The sequence below is a fragment of the Sminthopsis crassicaudata genome, chromosome 4 (genome assembly GCF_048593235.1).
Source record: "Sminthopsis crassicaudata isolate SCR6 chromosome 4, ASM4859323v1, whole genome shotgun sequence".
Lineage (NCBI taxonomy): Eukaryota > Metazoa > Chordata > Mammalia > Dasyuromorphia > Dasyuridae > Sminthopsis > Sminthopsis crassicaudata.
Window position 1 is genome coordinate 355,220,685 of NC_133620.1, and position 25,091 is coordinate 355,245,775.

Sequence of the window (25,091 nt, forward strand, 5' to 3'; positions counted from 1 at the left end):
ATTTCTCTTTCATCATTGGTTTAAAGGCTGGCTTTGGCTTCTAGCAGAGTCTTACTCTGCTCTCTATCTTTCAGGTGTATGGACTGCTGGACTCCTTGGTGACTAATATGATGCTGCTTTTTGATGAGCTCAAGACCTCAGGGGCAACTCGACGGGATACTGTAGTGTCGTGAACCTCTCCCTTTTCTGCCTGACTTGTCTCTGAGCAGCCATCAGGGAAATAAAAATAAATGTGTAGGTTTCCATAACTCCTATCTATTGATGCACGTTTCTAGATCTCAAGGACTCAGGCCATTGGCTGGATCTTTCCACATCTTCCTCACACTCAGAGCTCCCCAGACATCATTGGGCCTTTCCTTCTAGCCTGGGGTACCTTACAGAAAGAGGATAATGATGTAACAGGAGGAAATGACCTCAGGGGTGACAAGAAGAAGAACGAGTTGGTAGGGGACTGGTTGGGACATTGATGGAAGTGACTTGAGAAGGAGTCACCCCTGTTTGGTCTCTTCCACTTTGTACCCTTCCTTCAGACTTCCCAGGTCCACCTACCTTCGAGGCTGAGCCAGCATGGTCAAGAACATCTGGATGCCTGGGCAATGGAATGTGGTGGGGCAGATCAAAGTTACATTTACCTCACCTAACTATTTTGAGGCTGCTCTCCACTGTGTGTGTGTGTACATGTATGTAATGGGAAATTATATGAAACATATAATCCATTCTAATTGGGATAATTAGGGCTGCAAACCATTTGGGGTCAATCATCCTAATCCATTTTCCCTAAGCCCCAAGACCTTATACAGGCTTTGGTTGTCATCCTGCTAGCTGTCCCTTTGTTCCCACACTTCTGTGTGCCTCAGTTTCCTTAGTTATAACATGGGAATAATAACATCTACCTCTCAGGCTTGTTGTGAGTTATCAAATTAATTGGCTTATGTAAAGTGCTTTGTAAATCTTCAAGAGCTAGAGGGGGCAACTAGGTAGCGCAGTGGATAGAGCACCAGCCTTGAATTCAGGAGGACCCAAGTTCAAATCTGGCCTCAGATACTTAATACTTCCTAGCTGTGTGACCCCGGGCAAATCACTTAATCCCAATTGCCTCAGCAAAAGAAAAAAAGATCTATCTATATTAATATTAACTATTATTATGCTATGTAATATGGAGTCTTAAATTCGTCTCCTTCCTCACTTACCTAGTCTCTCTTAATTTTAATTTTCCCTTCTACGAAATTTTAGATTCACATTAATTATATCATATTAATTAATTGATTGATTCACATTCTATCCCCTCAAAAGGAAGAAATAAAATGTGGGTGCTGCTTAGAGTCCTTTGGGGAAAAGAGGCTCTCTGTGATCCTCAGGCACCCATTGTAATTATTAATTTCAGGAATAATAATAAGTGTGATGTCCTGCGCCTTGTTCCATGAAGTGCGAGCCAAAGTAGCAGCAGTGGCTCCAGGGAGCTTTGGGTATTAAGTGGAGGTTTTGCACTTAGACATTAATGAGCTTTATTCAGTCCAGGGGGCAGGGCACAGACAGGGAAGAGAAGAGAAACTATGGCCATTGTTCTGGTCTTTTGCCTTCCCACAATCTTGAATTGAATGTGGCGGATCACTATTGCTGTCTGTTTTTTTGCAAATGGGAAAATCAAGATTAGAACTGATATGGATAAAAATTAGATTTGTGATTTTATTTAACATAGGGAACTTCCAGGGCAGGGAATCCCCTCCACCACTGCAGATCAGCATCTTCTCTACAATTTAAAGTTGGCTTAAAGGACTTCCTAGAGTCACTTTCTATAAAGATAAGTGATTTCTTCAGGTTGTGCCAACTCTGCAGGGGTTTTTTTTTGGGACATAGATACTGTATAGATTTGCCATTTCCTTCTCCAACTCATTTGACAGATGAGGAAACTGAGGCAAGCAGGGTAAAGTTACTTGTCCAAGGTTAAATAGCTAGTAAGTCTCTGAGGCCAGATTTGAATTCAGGAAGATAAATGTTTCTGGCTCCAGGCCTGGCACACTGTCCATTGTGCCACCTAGCTTCATGGATACGCGAGAGTAATTCTGAGATGGTACTTACACCCAGATGTCTCTATCCCACTGGGCCAAAGCCTTTTATCAAGCTCAGAGAGCAAAAACCTGGAATCACAACCTGCAACTGTCAGTAGTAAAATTAGAGGCCGCTGGGTAGAGAAGGACTTAAGCAAATCCTACCTCAAGCACATACTAGCTATGTGACTGTGGGGAATTCATTTAACCTTAATTTTCTTATCTGTGAAATGATAATAGTCCCTATTTCCCAAGGTTGCAATGAGGATTGAATAAGATATTTGTAAACTGCTTCACACAGTGCCTGGCACACAGTAAGCACTTAATAAATACTTCCTTCTTCCCTCCCTCTCTTTTCTTCCTTCCTTTCTTCATTCCATCTTTCCTTCCATGTGTAAAGGAAGCACCTACCCTCCAAGGTGGTTGTGTGGCTAAAATATTAATTTTTGTAAATCTGCCAATCTTCAAAGTGCTATATAAATGGTAGCTAGCTGTTACCAAAGGACAAAACAGGAGGTGATGTGCCATGGAAAATTATTTAGTAGAAGATAAACTCCTTTTGGGTAGGAACTGATTCATTTTTGTTTGTTCCTGTAGGCTACCTTAGTGCTATAAAAAGTGAGTGCTTAATAAATATTCACTGAATTTAATTGGCCCCTGGGCTGCCCAAATCCCTTTGTCTTCCAAGCCAGGTAGGTGTCTTTTAAAATTTATTAGATCGGACTCAAAGTTTTCTTGGGGACACGGGTCTCAGACGAGGACCAAAGACAGGCAGCTGGAGCTCAGTATCAAAGTCCCCGAGAGTAGTCCTGACACTTTGCCCCGTTGTGATCCATCTTTTCCCTCTGTACCATAGAGATGGCCGGCCAAAAGGGGTCTGTGCTTGCATTTCCTTCAGCCACTTCACCTAGAGGAGTGGCAAGCAATAGGTTAATATGCCTGCCCACTATGGGCTCCCTCCGTGTGGGACTCTCCGAGAGCGTCGTGGCGCCTCGTGGGCAGGAAGGGGTTAATGAGCCCTGCTGCTTCCTCCCTGTGTCCTGTTACTGCTGAGGCAGACCTGCCCAGCCAGCTGAGCAACTTTCCCACCGACTACAGGAGTCAGAGCTGCTCCCCAGCTCCGAAGGTCTTGGGACCCTTGCTGGCTCCCTGGTATGGTGGGGGCTGCCCTTTCTGGGCAGGGTGGGTTGCTGGAGGGCAGTACTGGATGGATCTGAAAGCGCCGGGACTGTCCCGTTCCCAACCTGCTGGGACTGGCAGGTCACTCACTGCAGAGCCTGGTCTCTGGCTCCTGGGCTGAGCCGAGCCTCCCGAGGCTGCCACTGCCGCCGCCGCCGCCGCTGCTGCTTGTGGAGGGAGGCTGCGCCAAAGGTAAGCGCTGCTGTGCCCCTTCACAGGGTGGAGGGGGCTAGGAGAGATGTCCCGCAGCTCAGAATTGAGCCCCAGTGTTTACCCTGCCACCAAGGGATAAGGGGAAGGCAGGAATATGAACCTCTCAAACAGTAGCTAGTCCTTGTTAACTGGCAGGGCTGGGGTAGGGGCTCAGGGCCAAAGTCCCAAGATGGAGCGACTGAGGCAGGAGGAAAGCTGGCTGCGAGAAATCCCATCATCAGAAGCCCAGTGCTTCGGGGAGGACTCAGGAGCTCCCTCAAACTGGTTAGTTCCCCATCTGCTCTCCCAGCCCCTAGTAATGTGTTTCTAAGATGAGCAGCTATGAGTCTCCCATCCCTCCTCCTCTAGTGTAGAAAGCTGCTCAGAGTTGGGACCTCTTACCCCCATCACACCATTTTCACTGATCTGCCATTAGTTGTGCCTGGTACTCAGCAGGTGCTTAATTAATACTGATTATTGATTCATGATCAAATGGAGAAACGATGTATAGGCATCCAGGAGGCAAAAGGGCCTCATCTTGAACGTGTGGCCGGGATGGGCCTGAGCCCCACACTTCAGAAAGCTCAAGGTCAACCTGGGACTATGGGGTGAGATCTTTTTGCCTTTTTTTTTTTAATTCTTATCTCTCTCTACCCCCACTCTTAGTCTCTGCCTGGTTACCTTCTGACCTTGGGGAGATCTTGGGGCAGTGAGGAATAATCTGTCTCCCCCTAAGAAAAAAACGTTTTTCCTTCCAGTTCTTGAACAGCAGAGGGAGAAATCCAGTATCATCTCCGAGTTCCCTTCTCCACATCCATCTCTTCTCTGCTCTGGACACTTCCCCAACCCACTCCACCACATCCCTGACCCTCTGCCATCGTGCTCCTGGCTTGTACCTTGCCCGTTCTCACCCTGTGCCCCGAACTCCTTCTCCCACTCTCGGGCCCTCCTGCACTCCATCCGTGCCAAGAAGCTGGGTGCTGGGCTGTGTCCTCTCCACCTGACAAGCCCTGGCTCAAGGTCACTGCAGTAATTCCATACAAGACTGGCTGGTGCTGCTGCTGCCGCCTTATCGGCTGCCTGGTTTCTATTTCACTCCCCTTTATTCCTGAGCATATTGTGTTCGATAAAACTCTTTGCTTTTAACACTACTGGCAGCACTCCCAGCCTTCTCCCTCCCTCCCTCCCTCCGTCCCTCCCTGCAGCTCTGTCTCATTTTTTTTCTCTCTACTGCACTGGCATCTCTTCCCCTATTATACTGACCCCTTTAAACTTTTGAGAAGTTGAGGATTGTGGGGAAAGGACCTAGGTACCTTTCCACCTAAGTTTCCTTCTCTCACCAAGTAGAGACTGATGGAACAATCTCTTTCATGTAAGCCTCCATCTTCTGGGGAGGGCTTCTCCTTTGGGGAAAGCTGGGAAAGACCCAGCTGGACCCCCAGGTTTGCCTTCTCCTCCTGAGGCTGATCCTATTGGCATTTCCCGAGTTAAGCTGGGAGAATGAAAAGTCCCTTAAGTCCAGTCTGGGCTTGCTCCCTCTCCATGCATGGCACAGTGCCTGGGGCAAGAGGGTGAGGGTGGCCCTGCCACAGGCTGGGCTCCTTTGTGGAGTAATGATGCCCAACTGGATTAACTGGTTTTCATCGACGGCCCTCAGCAGTTGTGTGCATTTTGGGGGCGGGTTTTGGTATAAATTTTTTTCCCATATTTATTCCACCATCCCATCCACCCAGCTGGGAGGTGAGGACAGGCTGCTTCTGAGTCACCCACAGTACGGGGAGGGAGGGAATAGGACAAGTTGTAGCAGCTGAGCTTCCTTTCAGAAGCCACCCCCCTGCTTCCCTCCCCAAGGACACAGCTCCTGCTCCAGCAATTCAGTGTCTATCGACCCCCCTTCTGTGGCTGGTTGGGGTCTGGAAGAGGTGGATGTGAACTCAGTGGGATTCTTCTGGAACCTCAAGGTCAGGTCTGGGGATCTAAGGGAGCTGTGCTGGAGGCTGCAAAGAAGCAGTGAAAAAGGTGGGGGAGCAGGCTTAAAGGATGATCGGTGCTGGGGAAAGCCAAGGCAGACCCTTCAATTCCCTGCCTTCTGGACAGTAGGAAGGCTGCTGGGGGCCCACCATGACTATGATCAGGAATATTTTCATAATGATGTGGGTGATATGGGGGACTGAGCTCGACCTACTGGAGCTTCAAGATTTCCTGTAGAAGGGTCTCAACCCACCAAGGCCCCAGAATAGCCTCTTGGGATGGTCCCTGTTCCTACTTGGAAGCCACAGTGGAGGAATCTCCCAGCCCGTGTGCCCCTGTGTGTCTGTGTGTCGTGTGTGTGTGTGTGTGTGTGTGTGTGTGTGTGTGTGTTGGAGGAGGGGTTAGGAGATTATCCACACTGTATAATGGAAGGGACCAGTTCTGAATTCCAACTCTTATTACTTTGGCAAATCATTCTCTTCCCCCCCCACCCCCGGGCCTTTTTTTTCTTTATCTGTTAAATCAAGGAGTGGGGTGGTTCAACTAGATGACCTCTAAAGTCCTTTACAACTCTAAATCCTGTGAGAATAGTTTCCTCTCAGTTTTAATGCTAACAGGAAGGACCATATTTCCATGTTGCTGGGACCAGGGCTCTGTATTCTTTCCACTGGGTCCAAGCTGCCCTCTCTAGGGTTGGTACTTTGGGAAAGCATATACATAACTAATCTTTAGACCAGAGCAAGGACACTTAACATCTCTTGTGGCACGGACATCTTGGGACCCATTCTCAGAACCGTGTCTCTAAATGTATAAAATAAAATAGACAAAGTTACAAATATTAGTGAAAATGAACATGTGATTTTTCCCCCCTTGCCAAATGCATGGACTCCCAGTTAAGAATCCTCAGACTGAAGATCAAATGTATGAAAGATTATTCATCAACAAATATCGAGGCTTAGTTGCAAAATGTATTTACCACATACTTGTATGACCTTGGGTCATACACTTTGCTTTTCAGGATGACCGTGTCCACTCGTAAAATGAGAGGCTAGACCAGTTGATCTCTAAAGTCCCTTTTAACTCTGTCTTCTATGTTTCTGGGCTTATTTTCTAGAGTGAGAAAGGTAGTGAGGTATGGAAGGTGTAATGACCCGGAAGTGAAGAGACCTCGGTTTCAGTCCCTGATGACTAGCTGGGTGACCTTGACCAAAATACTTCCCCTTTCTGGACCTCAGTTTCTTCATCTTTTAAAGGAGCGGGTTGGACTGGATCCCATCTGACCCTAATGATCTATGACTATTAAGAGGCTGTGCCCAGCCCTATAGGAAGAAGACCTAAAAGGAAACAAGATGACAATGGTCCAGGCTTTCAAGGAGATGACAGGTTCATAGGACTATGGGATAGGGTGGAGAGCGGGGACGACTAGACTAACATAATAAAACAATCAGAGAATAATTACACGCTGACCTGTCTGGATGCCCAAGATAAGGACTGAAGGAGTTTGGAGAAGGAAGAGGTCAGTCTGAGCTGGAATAGTCCATGGAATGAGATTTGAGCTGGAAATTGAAGGATGAGGGAGATTTGGAAAAGGGAAGGGAAGAAGAGAGAGACTTGGAGGTGAGGATGCTCGGCGAGAGGCTCTGGAATAAGGAGTATTTCTAAGTTAAGTACTCCCTTTGCACAAAGAGGGAAAAAATCAATAATCAGCCATTACATTTAGCTAGCTCTGATGTAGGTTAAGGAAGATAGTAATTGAAGTCAGAAGCCCTGCGTTCAAATTACTGGGCAGCTGGGTGGTGCATTGGATAGATCAACGCCCCCCAAGAGGAGGTCCTCAGTTCAAAGGCAGCCTCATTTATTCGCTTTATGATTCCAATTGCCTCCCAACCCATCACAAAAGACTAGTTGTAAATGAAAGCTCACCGGGGGTCGGGAAGTTGTCCTTAGAGTTCTGACCATCAAGTTTCTCCTTTTCTTCAGCTCTATGAAGAACCCTTCATAGCAACGGTCCTTTCCCTACTGAGACCACGGATTTCTTGGGGCCAGAACCTGTGAACTTTAATCCCTTGCTCTAAGTGCTTCCTTTCTGGCTGGGGGAGGGGACGGCCATCCCCAGTGCCCCCAGCCATGACGACCTCAGCTCTGAGACGACAAGTGAAGAATATTGTGCACAATTATTCAGAAGCAGAAATTAAGGTACGTGAAGCAACCAGCAATGATCCCTGGGGGCCGCCCAGCTCCCTCATGTCCGAGATCGCTGACCTGACTTTCAACACCGTGGCCTTCGCCGAAGTCATGGGCATGATTTGGAGACGGCTCAACGACAGTGGCAAGAACTGGCGCCATGTGTACAAGGCTCTGACCCTGTTGGACTATTTGTTAAAGACTGGCTCTGATAAAGTGGCCCACCAGTGTCGGGAGAACCTCTACACCATTCAGACCCTCAAGGACTTCCAGTACGTGGATCGCGACGGCAAGGACCAGGGCATCAACGTTCGGGAGAAGGTCAAGCAGGTGATGGGGCTGCTGAAGGATGAGGAGCGCCTGAAGCAGGAACGGACCCACGCCCTCAAGACCAAGGAGCGCATGGCCCTTGAGGGCTCCGGCATCGGCAGCGGGCAGCTAAGCTACAGTCGCCGCTCCTCCCACTATGGGGATGAGTTCAGCCGGACCAGAGGATCCCCGTCTTCCTACAACTGTGAGTGAGGGATCAGGCTAGATGGGGTGGGGAGGGGGAACCTTGGAGTGAGCTTTGTCAATTCTGGGAAAAAGGACCAGCTCCAGGGGATGGATCCACACCTGGCGTGTATCCTGCTTCCTACAGGCCAGCTCGAGGGCACACTGCTGCCGTTTAACTAAGCAGTTACCTAGGAAGGGACTATACTATGTAATCATTCCCTCAGGTGGGCCGGGGAGAGAGGGGAGTTGGTTTTTCCAGTTCATAGGAGAGATTTCTTCTTGGCTGGACAGATTTATGCACTTGATAGCTATCTTTCAACATTCAGCCTAAGGGGGGAAAATGGAATATCACTCAGAATAATGGGAATATTGGAATCTCCGTTCCTTGTTTTAGAGATTTCCTTCCATTGGTTTAAACCTCTATAACTAAGCAATTAACGTTGTGCTCACATAGTTTATTTAAACATAGTCTAGCAGCTAAGCATGATGGATGCACATCTGAAGCAGAGCCTGGTGCATTGCTTGAGCTTGGGAGGTCTGAGCTGCAGTAGTGTCTGCACTGTCTGCTCTACATATGATAGGTGCCTGGGAGTAGGCACTATCAGGTTGCCTAAGGCGGAGCAAAATGGCCCAGGTCAGAAAGAGGGCAAGTCAGAACTTCTGTGAGGATCAGCATTGGGATCAATCCGATTGCAGCTGCTCTTTTTCTAGTTTGGGCAAGTTAGGAAGATCCAATTTTTTAAAATAAACATAGCAAAATAATAAAGCAAATTACCAAACAACTGCTAAGGACCCCCACTCATAGAGCACCAATTCCTTCTCCCCTTTTACAAACCTCCTTCCAGCCTGTAGATTTCCTACTGGGAGTAACTCTGCCCAACCATGAAGAAATGGGTAATGCTGGGTCTAGTCTTCTGGTCATGTATCACCAAGATCTACAGTATCGTAGTAGTTGCCAAGCCATTTTTTTCCCTTGGTCACTTCTCTGTCTTGTCACATTTCGGACTAGCCTTCTACCCATGCTTTCCATCCTGGAGCCTCAGCTGCCATGGCAGCTTTCCAAGATCTGTCCCAACTCTGTACCTGGCACTCTCAGCTTGAGAGGTAGCAGCTTAGTGGCAACAGAAGGCAATAGTGAGCAAACCACCTGTCCCATCAGCAGCTCTTAATTTTTGTTTCTCTGTTCTCGGCTGCATAGAAGTGGGGAGGAGAGGGAAGGAAGAAAAGGCTGACTAAAAGTCTCTTTCAAGGGCAGAAAAAGAGGAGATAGGAATATTGGGATCTGTGCAACTGCATGCAACTCCTTCTATTTCCAGATTTCTCACTAATTTATTTCCCTTTGCTAGGAGCTCCCTGTAAGCTTCTGGTGGGTTGAAATGTCATTGTAAAAACAACCATTACAAATAATTACATATAACAGGGAGAGGCTTTGGAGTCAACAAGATCTGGGTTCAACTTTTACCTCTAATTTATAGTAGCTATACAGCCATAGATAACTTTTTTAGACAAAAAGTTGCAGGTGAGTTGCTAATCTGAGTCTTTGGAGAAAATAGCAGTGAAATCACAGGGGCAGATATAAATACACATAGCTGTGGTTTATTATAGAGAGCATAGAACATGGAGTTTTTTTAAGAAAGGAAAAAAAAGCTTTAAAAAAAGACCTGCAGTTGAGACCTAGATCTGATATTAGTTTTACGACCTTTGGATACATCATTCAACTTCTCTGAGGCTTAGTATCTTTATCTGTAAAAAGGAGATAATCAGATTTAACCTGTAGCTTTTTCTTAAAAAAAAAAAACCCAGAATATAACAAAAGTACTTTGTACTCTAAAGTGTTGTCGTTATTATCCATCACCTTGCAGCACATACAGCAAGTGCCTAATAAATATCTTTGAATTGAATTTTCATCAGTCATCAAGCATTTATTTTGTGCCAGATGCAATGTTTGTCTCTAGATAAACAAAGAAGAAAGTGATTTAATCCCTGCCCCTCAAGGAGTTTAAATCCTAATGTGGGATGAACTAAAGTCATAAAGATAAAGAAGATAAATGTTCACTTTGAGTGGAAAGGGGGGAGAGTAGGGAATCAGGAAAGACTACTTTCAGTTGGTGGTGCTTACATTGACAAAGAAACTGCAAAATTTGGCAACTGGCTGGATATGTGGGGTGAGTGAAAACCCTAAAGAGCTACAGATAATATCAAGGTATGAACATGAGTGACTAGAAGGATGGGAAATTCATGATGATGGATTAGTTGTATTGGAGATGCCTCTGGGACAAACCATTAGAAATGTCCAGCAGCATTTGGTAATACAGGATTGCAGTTCAGGAGAGAGACTAGTTTTTGATATACAGATTTGGGAATGATCCACATAAAGACAATAATTGAACCTTTGGAAGCAGATGAGGTTATCAAGTGAGAAAATGGAAAGAGAAAAGAGAAGGCCCAGGACTTCTCCTGAGTCTTTTTAGAGGTCATGATGTAGATGAAGAGCCAGCAAAAGAAACTGAGAAGTGGAATTATAGGTGGAAGAACTAAGAGAGTATAGGATCACAGACTCCAGAGAAAACATCCAGGAGGGAAGTTAACAGTGTCAAATGTCACAGAAAAGTTGAGAAGGATGAAAATTAAAAATAAGACATTAGATTTGGCAATTAAAAGTTAAGGGGTAGCTGGATGGCATAGTGGGTAGACCATTGGCCCTAGAGTGAGGAGGACCTGAGTTCAAATCTAGACCTTAAATACTTAATACTTATTAACTGTGTGATCCTGGGCAACTCACTTAACCCCAATTGCTTCTAAGAAAAAAAGTTTAGCAGTGACTTTGGAAAGGGACTCTCCTTGGGAGATAAACTTGGAGGCCAGATTGCAGAGGATTTAGAAAAGAGTCAGGCGATAAATTAGAGATGATCAGATAAAACAAAAACCAGTATTTTTTTTAATTTCATGTAAAAATAATTTTTAACATTTTAAAGTTTTCTTTTTTTTAATTTTTAAAATTTTGAGTTCGGCATTTTCTTTCTCCCTTCCTAAGATAGTAAGCAATTTGATATAGGTTATATATGTGTATGCAGCTTTTTCAAGAAGTTGGCTAAGAGAAGAAGGAAGGATACAGGCCAATTCTTGGCTAGCAGAGTAGGATCTAGTGAAGGTTTTATTTTTTTTAAGGATGGGAGAGACAATTATGTTGTAAGTTGTAGGAAGAAACCAGTAGGTAGGGAGAGATTGAAGATCAGGAAAGGGGAATGATAATGGGGGAAATATGCTGGAAAAGATGAGAGGAGATGGGATTGAAGGTCCATATAAAAGGAAACTTACTGGCTGGGCAAGTCATTTAACCCTGTTTGCCTCAGTTTTCTTTTCTATAAAATGAACTGGAGAAGGAAATGGTAAACAACTAAAATATTTTTGCCAAGAAAACCCCCAATGGAGTCATGAAAAGTTGGATATTACTGGAACAACAGAATAACAATAAAAAGATTGATCAATGCAAGAAGGAGTACCTCTCTCCCAGCAACTGAAGTAAACAAGGACATACTAAGGAACTGTGTCAAGAGACAATGGGATGAAGAGGAAGGGCGTAAGAAGAAGCCTATTTCAAATAACTTCAATTTTCTCAGTAAAATATAAGGTGAAGTTCTCAGCTGAGAATGTAGGAAGATAGGGTGATAAAGGTGGGACCGTGAGAAGAGAAGGTCTGAAATGAGAAGGACAATCAATTAGAGAGAAATAAGATTATCTTACTTCTGTGAAGGTCTATTTGAGATTAGATAACATAAATTTATAGTGTATTTGGTTAGCATTGTTTTATATTATCTCCTTTGGTCTCCACAGCAGTCTTCTGAAGGAGGTAAAACAGGTTATTATGTTTCCCCAACTCAGAGATAAAACTGAAATCAGGGTAAACTGCTAGCTCAACTCATAGTGATAGTGCCAGAATTACATCCCAAGTATTCTGATTGCTAGTCTGATACTTTTTTTTTTACTATGCCACCATATCTCCCTGAAAATAATAATTGCAATAATAATAACAAAAACAGCAATTCATCAAACATAAGGATCTTTAAAAGCTTCGATGGCTGAATATGTTAAGAAGTTCACTGGTATCTTGAAATCGAAGCTTAAATGGGAAGAATATATTTGAAGAAATTAACAATTACACAGTATCAGTCTTAATGTGAAACTTGGTGTGTAGTTCCCTAAAGCAGTTATTGAAAATAACACTTCTTCATAAAAAACAGAAGAATGAACTTGACAGACATCCTTAGAGTACATGATAAATTGGTCAGAAACTTACAGAAGCATTTTTGAAACAAGCAGATATGATGTCACTGAGCAATAGTAAAGGCTTAACAAGTATTCACCAATTGATTTGTTAAATGCAACCAAAACTGATTTCTCTTTAGAAGAAGCCTATGAAACAGCTAAGGTCCAAAAATGAAATATAAAGGCCCTTTATAAGACACATCACCAAGAATCCTGCCAACCACTTTCTGATAAAGAATCAAAGAAGTATCAGAAAAGTGGCTAAGGGTTAGGGATTGGATTTTGGAAATGATTAGGGTGGAGTAGTATTAGTTCAGTATGGCATCATTCCCACTCCAGAAATTAGAGAATAAATTACAGAATTACTTAAGAAGCTAAGGTGAGCAATATTGCTCATGTAAAGAAAATTTTCCTGCTAACTGTTAAAAAGAAATAGCACCCACTAAGTATTTAGCAAACCATGACCTGGTGGTTCCAATAATGTTGACGAAGCAAGGAAAGAGAAATGGCTGAGTCAGGCAAGTTTATTGTTAGAAATGAAGGGGTTTATGTGAATGATTCAGGATCAGATCATCACCTCGAAGACTTACAGGAAGATTACTCTTAAGGAGCCTAGATGTATTGAGCAATGCAGATTATATAATGCATTGACAGAAATAGCAGTCTATCACTGAAGATTGAAGAAATTTATCATCTACTAGCTACCTAGAAAGATACAGCCAAGAGGCTAGGATTACACACTAGAAGCTTATTTTATTTTATTGCAAAGGGGCCTTTGGTCTCCTTCCCCTTTTAGCTCATCTGATTTAAAGATGAAAAAGTGTTAACCTCCAGAGATGACTTCACAAAATATGAACATCTTTCTCTGAATGAGATGAAAGACAGAATTCCATTGGCTGAAGAAATTAACACCATGTGAGAACAGGACAAGGCAGAGTTCATCTTCATCATCCAATCTGTTACTAGAGTTTGACCTGAAGATGCTTTCTACAGAGGGTGATCTTATACCCAATAATCTGATTCAGTTATAAAAGGCAGTCACTTTATCCAGCTGCCCAATTAGCTGTAGAACACCGAACATAAAAGAATAATAGCAGGATAAAAACATGTCACCTCTAGGTGATCCTTAAAGATAATTTGTCACTTTAAATTGGAAAAAGAATTCAGGCCATGAGAAGGAATTGCTGAGGATAAATGAAAAGATCTTTGTTTCTCCCTCCCCCCTCAACTTCTACTATGATATCTAGTAGCAGAATTATTAGCCTTGACAAAATCATCCCATAAGCAATTGGAGTCAGTACAAGAAGAAAATTCTAAAACTTGTCCTTGGTAGGTGACCAGCTTCAGAATTACAGTCCTGAGAGAGCAGAGTTTCTATTAGTACTAGGTGCCTGTTCTTTCCAAAAGAACACAGCAGTCACCAGTTGACTGTAGCTGAAACTCAAGTTGGAAAAGATGTAGATGACAGTTCTCACTAGTCTAGCTCAGTAGTGATGGAACCTACCCAGCACAGAGCTGGGGCCCTTCAAAGAACAGCATAAGGATAAAAGAAGAAGCAGGAAGATCTTGCACAAATTTCTTTGGCTGCTTGTCTGTATGTATTCGTTACATGCGTGCCTTAACACCAGAGATCTCTGGGCTCATTCTTCCTTCCAGCAGATGCTTTGCATATATATGGGAAAATGCTCCCCCTGTTTATGGAGAGAGGAGAGGAAGTTTTGTAGCTATTCTTACTATGCCATCACTTTTAAGTTATTTATGTCTTCTTTTATATAAACAGAATTAAATTTGCCTGTTAATGGGGTAATCGCACCATCTGGGGCTCATGAGTTAGAATTTTGGATAGGTGACTTCACAGAGATATACCCCTTGGATATACCCAATAGAGACCAATCTCTGAGTGTGAGTATGAGTTCAGAGACATATGTATTTTTTAAATAGATGACATCTCCACTCAACAAATTCAAACCTCCAAAAGAGAGAAAAATAAAATATTTTGAAAAATGAACCAATAAACTATACTAAACTTGGAATATATTTATAGACCAGAAACCAGGACCTAGCATTGATCCATAAAAATTTAATAATGCTGTTTTAATTGAGATCATTCTGTCATCCTCATGCTCTCCAAACTTTTAAAACATAGGGATCTGGCTGAAGAAACTAAACCATGTGCAACCAGGATGAGGCATAGTTCATATCCATCATACAACCTGTTACTAGAATTGACCTGAAGATGCTTTCTACAGAGGGTGATCTTATATCCCAATAACCTTATTCAATTTTTTTTTATAAAAGGCAGTCACTTTATCCACCTGCCCGATTATCTGCAGAACACTGAATGTAAAAGAATAATAGCCGAATAAAAATTTTCTCAATTTTTTCTACTGAAACGTCTTCCCAGAAAGATGATAACAAGAACATTTTTAAAAAGGCATCCAAATAGTGTTTTTGATCCACTATTGCCTTTAATTCCCATAGCAACTGTCTGAGTACGTACTTATGTTGTTGTTGCTTAGTCATTTCAATTCTGTCTGACCCTTTGTGAGTTGGGAGTATCTTGGCAAAGATGCTGGAGTGGCTTGCCATTTCCTTCTCCAGCTCATTCTATAGATGAGGAGATGAAGACAAACAGAGTAAAGTGACTTGCCCAGGATCATGCAGCTATTGTCTGCTCAGGAAAATGAATGGGTCTTTGTGAATCTAGATTAGGGTCCTACACACCCAAAGTAGGTCCAATGTTATTAGCTATATTTTACAGGAAAGTCAGGCACAAAGATTTAAGTGACTTGCTAATGATTATACCACTTCTAAGTGTAGGAGATGGCATTTGACTTCAAGTCTAATACTGTGGAGTCTCCCCAACTCAGACCTTTGCCTATGTCAAGATGTATTTTGAACATTTTGACTATAACAAAGATTTGAGGAGTCTGAAACCTTCCTTCCCTATTCCAGCCTCATCTTCATCTCCTCGATTCACCTCAGACTTGGAGCAAGCTAGACCCCAGACCACAGGAGAGGAGGAGCTCCAGCTGCAGCTGGCACTGGCCATGAGCCGGGAGGAGGCAGAGAAGGTAATGTTATCATGGAGTCACTAGGATTTGATATGTATGTGTTGAGGAGGAGATAGACAGGAGCTAAGGGCAATCAGAAAGCACCTGCTTTACAGGAGGGAACCCAGCTTAGTTTTCTGAGGCTTCTAGGTACCATGCTACTTTAGCCAGAAGGTGATTGGCACAGAAGGAACCAGGCTACGTTCAAGTGTTTCTAGACTAGAATAGCCCCATCCCCAAGGTCCCAGCCCCAGGTGTGTCCAATATGGGCCCATTTGCTGCTTTCTTCTGCTGTTGGACTTTCTGACATGGACTTTTCTTGAAAAAAAAAAGTCACCTTGAAAGGATAAAGGGCTTCTCTTTGAACCATCCAAGAGCAGAATCTTAGCAACCTCATGCTTATTTGTCTCTAAAAGTTTCTTTCTGCCAATCACTATGACCTGAAAGGATTTATGGGGGACACACCTGCAGGGGCACGCAAGGTACCTTCCTAGGATGTCTGGGAAAGTACCATAGGACACATCTCCTCTCAAAGAAGAACAAAGAGGGAGACAACTCAAGCATCTTTTGTGCCATTATTCTTCCCTGTTCCCAGACCAAGGCTTCATATTCTCTTTGCAGATCTCACCTGACAAATCTGAACACAGTGTGGAACAGCCTCTTGCCCAGGCAGGGCTACCTACAGTCACTCAGCAAGGGTTCAGATGCGGTTAAGATTTAAGGGGTGGGAAGGGAGCATTTTGACACATAAAGCTTGCAAATGTATACAAAATAATGTGTGAATATACTTTTTTTCTCCTTTCCATTAGCCTAGGGCTTGGGCAATTGACATCACAGGACTGTAGCCCAGCCTCCCTCCCCCCGCCCCATTCTCTTTCCTTTCCCAATTTCCTTCTGCCCTAATACTCTCTGTCTCAAAACAAGGCTCTTTGCTCCTCTACCATCCCTGTGCCCCATTTCCCTTCATTTCTCATCTTTTTTCTCTCCCTTCTCTGGTTTCCCTGGACATCATATTTCCTATCCTAGCTGTCTTTTATCCTTTTGTCCCATATCTCACCCTTCTCCATCTCCCACTTTCCTTTTGCCCATATCTCATTCTACCCTATTCTCACTTCCTCCTGCCCCATCTCTCACCTTTTCTCCTGCCCCATATCTCACTCTGCCCCATTTCCCATCTTCCTCCTGTGTCATATCTTACCCTACTCATCTCCCACCTTCCTCCTACCCCATATCTCACTCTGCCCATCTCCCACTTTTCTCCTCCCCCATATTTTACCCTATCTCTTTTCACTCTTCTCTCTCCCAGCCCCCCAGTCCCATCTGTTCCCTACCACTACCCTACCTCCTTTCTGCTTTCTCTTCCCATATCTCCTACCCTCTGCCCTTCCTCTCTCTGCCCATCCCTTCCAGCACCCTTGCCCAAGACTGAGAACTGAAAGGGTGGGGAAAGGTGAACTGAACCAAACAGGGGAATGCCCATTTCATTCTCTTCTCCTTCATCCCCAACAGCCGGTCCCTCCAGCCTCCCACAGGGACGAGGATCTGCAGCTACAGCTGGCACTGCGTCTGAGCCAGCAGGAGCATGAGAAGGTAGTGGAGCCCCCAGACCCTAGTCTGGGACTGGTGCTGGTGCTGGTGCTTCTGGGCACTAACAGGGCTCCTCTCTGCAGCTCTTCTCGGTTTCACTTGGTATTTCTCCAGATCCTTCTCGCTCCTGCTTGGCTCCTTAACCACTTTGTCACCTAGCCTGAATTTTTCCCTGCTGCCCTCCTCGCCTTCGCCTCCCCACCCCCACCCCTGCTTTCTCTTCGTGTCTGCAGGCTCCTGGTGGATCCTCTGGGGAGCTGAACGTTCTCCTTAGCCTAACATTGGATGCCCTGGGTTCTAGGGCCCTGGGTCCCAGGGTCCCCATGGCTCCCAAACTTAGCTGGTTGCTCCCCCTGCTCCACCACCAATCTGTCCCAAATGCAGGAGGTGAGGTCCTGGAGGGGAGATGACTCCCCCTTATCCAAAGGCGCTGGGGGCCATGGTCGCCGGGACCAGGACCCCGAAAGAGAAGAGGAAAAGGAAGAAGAGAAACTGAAAACCAGCCAGGTTTGTGAAGAGATGGAGGTCTATGGAGGGGAGGAAGCATGCTGGGAGGAGGGGAATAAGGAATTGAGGGATAAAGGAATATAATGGTCATGGGGGATATGCAGAAGAGGCTGGGGCAGAGGGTCAGTTTAGGGGCAGTACCATCCTCCAGGTTCTGGGGATGTTACATTAGCTATGGTCTAAAGGAGAGGACCCTCAGCTGGGCCTCACACCAGCTTCTACTCACTGTGTAACCTTAGACTCTGCTCTGCGCCTCTCTGTGTCTTCCATAAGAAAGATGAGAAAGCTGAACCAAATGACCACTGAGCCCCATTCTAACCTTGGCATTTATGACCTCGGGACTCCTGGGATACTATTGAATTGGACTAGTGACAAACAAGAGGAGAGCAGGTAGAAAAAAGAAATATCAGTCAGCTGGAGATTTAGGGAGATGAGGTGGTGTTTTCATGAATCCAACTTAAGGCAAAGTCGGGGTTGTTGCCTACCTCGAAATAACGGCCCTCTCCAAGTCTACTTCTGACTGAATTAGAACTTTTTGTGAATCTTCTCCCCTTGAGGTCAGCTTTAATACTTATTTCAACTAGATTTTCCCCCTCTGATAAAAATGTTAAAATAAGGAAGTTTATGCTATGGCTTCCTGAAGCCCTGAACCTGCTAAGGGATGGGTAATCAGTAAGCGCTTACTGAGTATCTGTTGTTTGGTGTGCTCTTGGGATAAAAAAACAAAGAAAGGAAACAGCCCTTGACTTCAAAGAGTTACATTATATAAGAGTAATAACACATAAATGTTATGTGTGTATATGTTTATGAAGAATATTTTTAAAATGTGGGGGCAACTACATGGCCCCTAAGTTCAAATCTGGCCTCAGATTCTATTGCTAACTGTATGGTCCTAAGCAAGGGATTAATCCAGATTGTGAGTGTGTGTATAAACATATATATATGTATGTGTGTATATATGTATATATGTATATATATGTGTATGTATATATGCATACATATGTATATGTATATATGTGTATATATACATATACAATACTCATGCATATATTCATACATATACACATAGATATATATGCATATATACATAAAATATTTCACATATAAATGTATATGTGTGTGTGTTTGTGCCCTAGCAGCTGAGGGAAGGGAATGGTAGGAAAAGCTTCATGTAGGAGGTAGATTTTGAAGCAAGTAAGATTTTAGATTTGGAGGTAGTGCTTTCCAAGCAAAGGGAATGGATAGATAGCCTGTATAAAGACAGGATCTTACCATAGGAATGGATCAACAAGGAGACTAGTTTGATAGAGAATGTGAAGGGGGTAACGCATAATGATGAGTGAGAATCTTAGAGTCAAGACTGGCCATGTCCCAGTGGAAAAAGCCCTGGATTTGTTAAGTAAATCCCACTCCCCCACCCCCTCAGGCCTGTTTCTATCCTTAGAAAATGAGGTTAGACTAGATGATTTCTTCCAGCTCTAGGACCTATGACCTTAGGATACTTCTGCTGACTGTCCTGCCTTCCCCTGCTGATGGGAAGGGAGAGGATGGAAACAGAACAGGACAGGAAAGGGTTGGGAGCTACTCGTCTACCAGAAGGTACAGTAGAGGTGTTTAATAAAATAGTGGAAATGAATGAATAAAAAGGCTGAGGTTCTGTGGCTCTGAGCTCCCATTTCCCAAGGTGCTCAGCTGTCTCTTCACTGTCCTTCTTTGTAGTCTTCCATCCTGGACCTTGCTGATATCTTTGGACCAGGACCAGCTCCACCCTCCACACACAGCTCTGCTGACCCATGGGATATCCCAGGTGGGGTAGTCAAGGAGAAAGACATGCAGACCCCTACCCTCTGGGATATAGAGACATTTGGGACCTCTCTCCATAACCAGTCTCTGGGTAGATCCCTCTCTCTGTGACTCTGTCTCTCTCTTTCTCTCTTTCTCTCTCTCTCTCTCTTTTCTTCCTTCTTCCCCTACCTAGGGACATTTCCTAGTAGGAATTTAAATGATCAGAAGGGGAAATGGAAGACTCCAAATTTCCCCCTAGTATCTTAGTTTTCCTACACATGAATGGGTTGCCAGGTCCTCTCTGATAAGGAAGATGACCAGGATAGAAAGGAGGGAGGGAGAGGGATGAGATATAGGGTGGAGAGAAGTAGCTGGGGATGGAAATAGAAAATGATGGGGTATCTGTGCTATTCTCATTTTAGGTCTCAGGTCTACAGTAGAACCTGCTGGCTCCTCTTGGGGACCCTCGGCAGATCCCTGGTCTCCAGCACCTTCTGGGGATCCTCTGTCCAGGAGCCAGCCTTGGGATTTGTCCTCTGTTCTCTCATCTTCGGAACCTTGGAGGCGGACACCTGGGCCACCCCTGTCCATGGATCCCTGGGTGAAGGATTCCCCTCATCATAAGCCCTCTGGCTCAGGGACAGACCCTTGGGGAGCTAGCTTGGACACTCCCAACACGCCCAGTAAGTGAAAGCCTATTGTCCTCCTAAACCATCCAGTCTGAAAATAGAAGAGGGGGTGAGGTGGAGAGGGACTGGTACTCCTGATTCCATCCCTGATCTCAAAGATTTGGCTCCTGTGGTTTAAATCTTCCTGCCATCAATGCAGTGAGGGGTCTCTCTGGGGAGGGATGTACAAAAGGGAGTATGGAGTGAGTTTCTCCAGGACAGATCTTCTTCCCATCCCCCCCAAAAGAATACCTCATTCATCTCTTGGAGGGTACAGATCCAGTGTCCTTTTCCTCCTTATCTGTCCATCTGCCCCTCCCCTATACCAGCAGCTCTCGGTGATTCAGCCTTTGACTTATTTGCCAAACTTCCAGAATCAACAGAAGCCAGAGAGGGGCCTGAGAGTGCCCAGACCCTCCCTTCCATGCGGCCTGGCAGCCCTGGTAAGCTACAGGGGGCAGCTGGGGGGAAGGTGGAGATGGTGCTAATGAGAGTGCTCTAGGAAAGGAATGGGATGGGATGGGGAACAGGGCTGAGGGGCAAGGTGAGGTATAGCTGAAGGCAATGGAGCCTTGATAGGTGTATCCAGACAGCTTGAATGGGAGGTGTTAACTGTTTGCCAGCTAACAGAACCCTGGACCTGGCAATCTCTGTGCCCTACCCTAAATCCCTGTTTTCTGACACTCCCATCCCTCCCCTTCTGTGAGGCATTGTGCTGCAATAAAAGGGATCTACATTTAGTTTCAGAATCTGAATTTAAATCAACGCTCTGGCACTAAGTCTCAATTTCTTCACCTATAAAATGGGGATAATAATATTCCCTCTCAGGCAGGATTGTTATGGAGTTCAAATGAGATAATGTATGCAAAGTTCTTTGCAAACCTCAAAGTGTTACATAAATGTTAGTTTTGATGCTGATGGGACAGCAAGATGGTGAGGTGGATAGAATATATCATATACATACATGTATCTATGTATGTACATATGTGATTGCAAAATATTTTTAAATGCAGGGGTATCTAGGTGGTGCAGCAGATAGAGCACTGGCTCCAGAATCAGGAGGACTTAAATTCAAATCTGGCTTCAGATTTGCGTGACTCTGGGCAAGTCACTTAACTGTTTGTCTCAGTTTCTTCATCTATCAAATGAACTGGAGAACCACTCCAGTATCTTTGCTAAGAAAACCCCAAATAGGGTCACAAAGACTCATACTGAAATGACTGAATGACAGCAATGATGATGACACAAGTTATTTAAGCTGTTTTAGCCCTAGTTTAGACTAAAGGGATAGATCTAGATGGTGTCTAAGATCTCAACCAGTCCTAAATCCATGATGCTCCAATTCTGTCACTTCTTTCCCACTGGCATCTGAGCTCCCTCTATTTTTTTTCAGACCTAGACCTCTTTGGAGACCCTCTCCCTAGCTCCAAGCAGAATGGTACAAAGGAGCCAGATGCTTTTGATTTGGGAGGACTTGGTGGGGCATTGACTCAGGCAGGCAAAGATGGTCGAGCCTGCCAGACCCCCGAGTCCTTCCTGGGACCCTCAGCCTCCTCTCTGGTCAACCTTGATTCACTAGTGGTGGCCCCACAACCTCCAAAGACAAGGAATCCATTTCTTTCAGGTAGAGAGATGATACTTCCTCCTTTCTCCCTACCCTTCCCACTCGTCTGTCATCCTCTTCCCCTAGATTCATACCTTGAGATGTTGAAATCTGGGATATGTGTGGGAGAGGCAGGGACAAGGCATGGGAGCTCCCCTGGCATTTGGCCAGTGGAGGGTGGAAGAACCTCCCAGAATGCCAACATCACAGAAGTGGGGAGTAGTTTACCTCAGGTGTGGCTGTCAAGGAAGTGGGGAAGAATTCAGCATTCTCTCAGTTTCAACACCCTGAGCATATACTCCATTCATCTTACCCTAGTTATGTCTCATGTTTTCCCTTATTCCCTTGGCAAATTAGAATTTACATTTTCATTCTGCCCATGGCTTCTATGCCAATATCTGACACCCGCCTCATTAAATCCAAGTCTTTGTCTCCAGTTTCTCCATTTCAGACCTCACTTTCCTGATCTGTTTTCTTTTCTCCAACAGGTCTCAGTGCCCCGTCTCCCACCAACCCATTCAGTTTGGGTGAGCAGGGAAAGCCAACTCTCAACCAGATGCGGACGGGGTCTCCAGGGCCCAATCTGGCCTCCTCAGTGCCTATGGGTGCTCCCGTAGGCTCCATGACCTACAGCGCCTCTCTGCCCCTTCCTCTCAGCAGCGTTCCAGCAGGAATGACCCTTCCTGCCTCTGTCAGTGTTTTCCCTCAGGCTGGCACCTTCCCTCAGATGCCTGGGACCTTGCCTCAGCCCCTGCTCCCCATGTCTGGTTCAGCAGGACCCTTGAACCCCTCTTCTCAGCCAGGCACCAACCCTTTCCTTTGAACTCTGTCCTCTTCTCAGCTCTGACTTCTGTCACCTTCTTCCCACCTTCCTGAAAACAATTTCCATGTCTCTTCCTATTGCTTTTCTGCCTCTGTGCCCCGGTCAGCCGCTGGCAGCTGACCAGAACTTTCCCTGCCCCTGCTTAAGGGGCTGGGGTAGTGGATAGGGGCACTGTCCCCACCCCACTTAGGTCAGTATGAATGTTGCCTGGATGCTTTGTTCCCTGTCCCATCTCAGGAGTGGGAGAGGGTCTTGGGGAGCTCAGGGAAAGGACATCCTAGGAGCCAGAATCCTCTAGGTTTTGTTTGGGCTGGAGGAATGGCTTTCCAGGCTCTAGCTATCCCTTGAAGGGGCTCACATATGTTATGTGTGAAGGGCTCCAAGATACCACAAGTACTGTAGTGCATAGCACAGAAGAAACCTGGTGACCAGAAGCCTTTTGGAGCCATGGCAATGGTCCCAGAATAAATACATGAATTAGCACGATAGAACCAAGTTGTGCTTGTGGCCTTCCTATGGTGGTGAGCGGGTCTATGGTGAATGTCTCTCCATGAAAAGGAGAAGGGAGTGGGCAACAGGGGTGGGCATTCCTTCCGGAGTTCCTTTTTGGCATCCATCTCCCAAAGTCCTTTGAGGTGGGAAGGGGAGGAGGATGGAATCTAAAAAGTAGAGATCAGCTCTTGGGTTTGCATAAACTGGGCGTGTCCCTCTCAGAAAGCTTTCTCTTGGTTGGATCTCCATTTGTCCAGGGCCTGAACTTCACTCTCTGATTCATAGAGATTCTTAGAATTAAAAGAAACTTCAGCTTATTAGAGAGAAAAACTTTGGGAGAAGGATAAGGTAGAGACAGTACAAGAAAAGTAGAAGACATTTCCCCACTTTCCAAGTAACTTGTAGAACTACTGGGAACATAAGGTATGGAAGCCTCCAAATTTGAAGTGTTCCATGGATTCATTATATGAAGATTCTCCTCATCAGAGCAGATAGAAACTTTTCTCTTGGGTGACTCTGGTCTCCATTCTTCCATAAATCCTCTCTTTATCTGCTCAGTATGCTGGAAGATTACCTCTAACTCTTTTAATATCTTTCATAGCTAACTATGCAGCTACATTATTCATTCAATAAGTATTTATTAAGTGATTGCTCTGGGCCAGGCAGGCACTCTGCTAGTTGCTGGGAATAATACAAAGAAAAAAAACCTTCCTGTTCTCAAGGAGTTTTCACCATATGGTGAGGGGAAGGGAAATGGGGAGAAGATAAGAACTTATAAGAAATATATGTATATAAACATATATATGTAATTTTGAGAGAGGAACAACATATACAGAAATAACTAATTACAATATAGGTATATGTATTTGGGGCAACAAAAATTTTTTACAGATAAGTACTTAGTTATTTGCACATACATATACTATGTAATTGGGGAGAACAATGTACACATAAATTACAAAATATCTCTATAAATATAGAGATAAGTGTAATTTGAGATGGGGGAACAAAGGACATAGATAAGTAACTACTATATATATGTATGTATATATGCATATACATGCATAATTTTAGGGAACAAAGTATACACAGATTAATTACTATATTTGTATATTTAAATACACAGTAATTCAGAAAGATAACAAAGTATCCAGTAATTATAATGTATTTGTGAAGAGCTCCAAGATACCACCACCATAGTGCATAGCACAGAAGAAGCCTGGTGACCAGAAGCCTTTTGAAGCTATGGCAATAGTCCCAAAATAAATTCATGAATTAGCATGTATTTAGATAAGTAATTGTAATATGTCTATATATACATATATTTGTAATTTAGCAAGAAATAAGTAAATATATTGATATATGTATAATTTGATACATAACAAAGTAGTCAGATAATAACATACCAATGTCCATAGATATACACATGTATGTATGTCTGCATTCTTAAGAGGAGAGGAATTAAGGATTGACTTTTCATAGAAGGTAGCATAAGCTGGGCCTTGAAGGGGGTGAAGGATTCTAAGAGAGGAAGATGACAAGGGAGAGCATCCCAAGTATGAGATCCAGTTTGCCCAAAGGCATGGAGGTAGATGGAATTTTATGTGTGAAAAATAATAGCAAGTCTATGAGATTTAAGGTGGTTTCTTAAGTTACTTCCTTCCTCAGTCTGATATTTTGTGTGGTACTTTTGTGTGGTCATTGGACACCCATCACAGCCTAGTTATGCTTAATGTCAGACTTTTTACACTCCTTTGATCCACCCACAGTCTGGATTCTTCAGTCTTACGGCCATAGTCTGAGCTTCTCAGCCACACGAGATCACTAGAAATGTTTCTTCATAGCATTGAACCCACCTGGGATAATTTGCATTGTGTGATTTCCACATATACTCCAACCACCCTCTTATTCAAATCTTGGCCAGTCTGCCATCCGGTGCAGAATTATCCAAGGTATGTGTCATGATGAACTAATTCGATGGGTGTCATGATGAATAAACTCAATGATCTCTCCATCTAGCAGCATGGAGCTTGCATCTGTTAACCGAAAAAGCTAGCAAAGTACCAAATGGTAAATGCTTTAGGAGTTCCAGAACTGGAAAGTCAAAAGTCATCTCATCCAACATGAATGGGGATTTGAACTCAGGCTTTCTGGCTCCAGAGCCAGGACACCAAGGGCAGCAAAAAAATGCAAGTTTTCATGAAAGAAACCTGAGCTTAGCCTTGAAAGGCAGGGAGG

At 44.3% G+C, this 25,091-nt stretch overlaps 2 protein-coding genes across 9 annotated transcripts in view; both read left to right on the forward strand.

The window, feature by feature from the left end:
- Window positions 1–667, forward strand: part of MYCBPAP (MYCBP associated protein) — a 35,265-nt gene extending 34,598 nt beyond the window's left edge. For 3 of the 4 annotated variants that reach the window (XM_074261745.1, XM_074261744.1, XM_074261743.1), the window contains exon 20: window positions 75–248. In XM_074261745.1, the coding sequence (XP_074117846.1) occupies window positions 75–173 (99 nt within the window). In that variant the 3' untranslated portion in view covers window positions 174–248. Of the gene's footprint in view, window positions 1–74; window positions 249–530 lie in introns of those variants that run through there. The other variant, XR_012481243.1, reaches the window with a different exon arrangement.
- A 2,418-nt stretch (window positions 668–3,085) lies between these two features.
- On the forward strand, window positions 3,086–22,856 carry EPN3 (epsin 3). 5 transcript variants are annotated; one of them, XM_074261751.1, is made up of 10 exons: window positions 3,086–3,419; window positions 7,371–8,088; window positions 15,291–15,409; window positions 16,898–16,978; window positions 17,360–17,482; window positions 19,202–19,289; window positions 19,690–19,950; window positions 20,310–20,378; window positions 21,329–21,559; window positions 22,027–22,856. In XM_074261751.1, the coding sequence occupies exons 2-10, from the start codon at window positions 7,518–7,520 to the stop codon at window positions 22,359–22,361; spliced, it is 1,878 nt and encodes a 625-aa protein (XP_074117852.1). In that variant the 5' UTR covers window positions 3,086–3,419; window positions 7,371–7,517; the 3' UTR covers window positions 22,362–22,856. The 5 variants fall into 5 exon arrangements, with proteins under 5 accessions (XP_074117852.1, XP_074117848.1, XP_074117851.1 ...); XM_074261747.1 differs by having other exon boundaries at window positions 3,122–3,419; window positions 20,265–20,378; XM_074261750.1 differs by lacking the exon at window positions 3,086–3,419 and adding an exon at window positions 5,155–5,438 and having other exon boundaries at window positions 20,268–20,378.
- The last annotated feature ends 2,235 nt before the right edge of the window (window positions 22,857–25,091 follow it).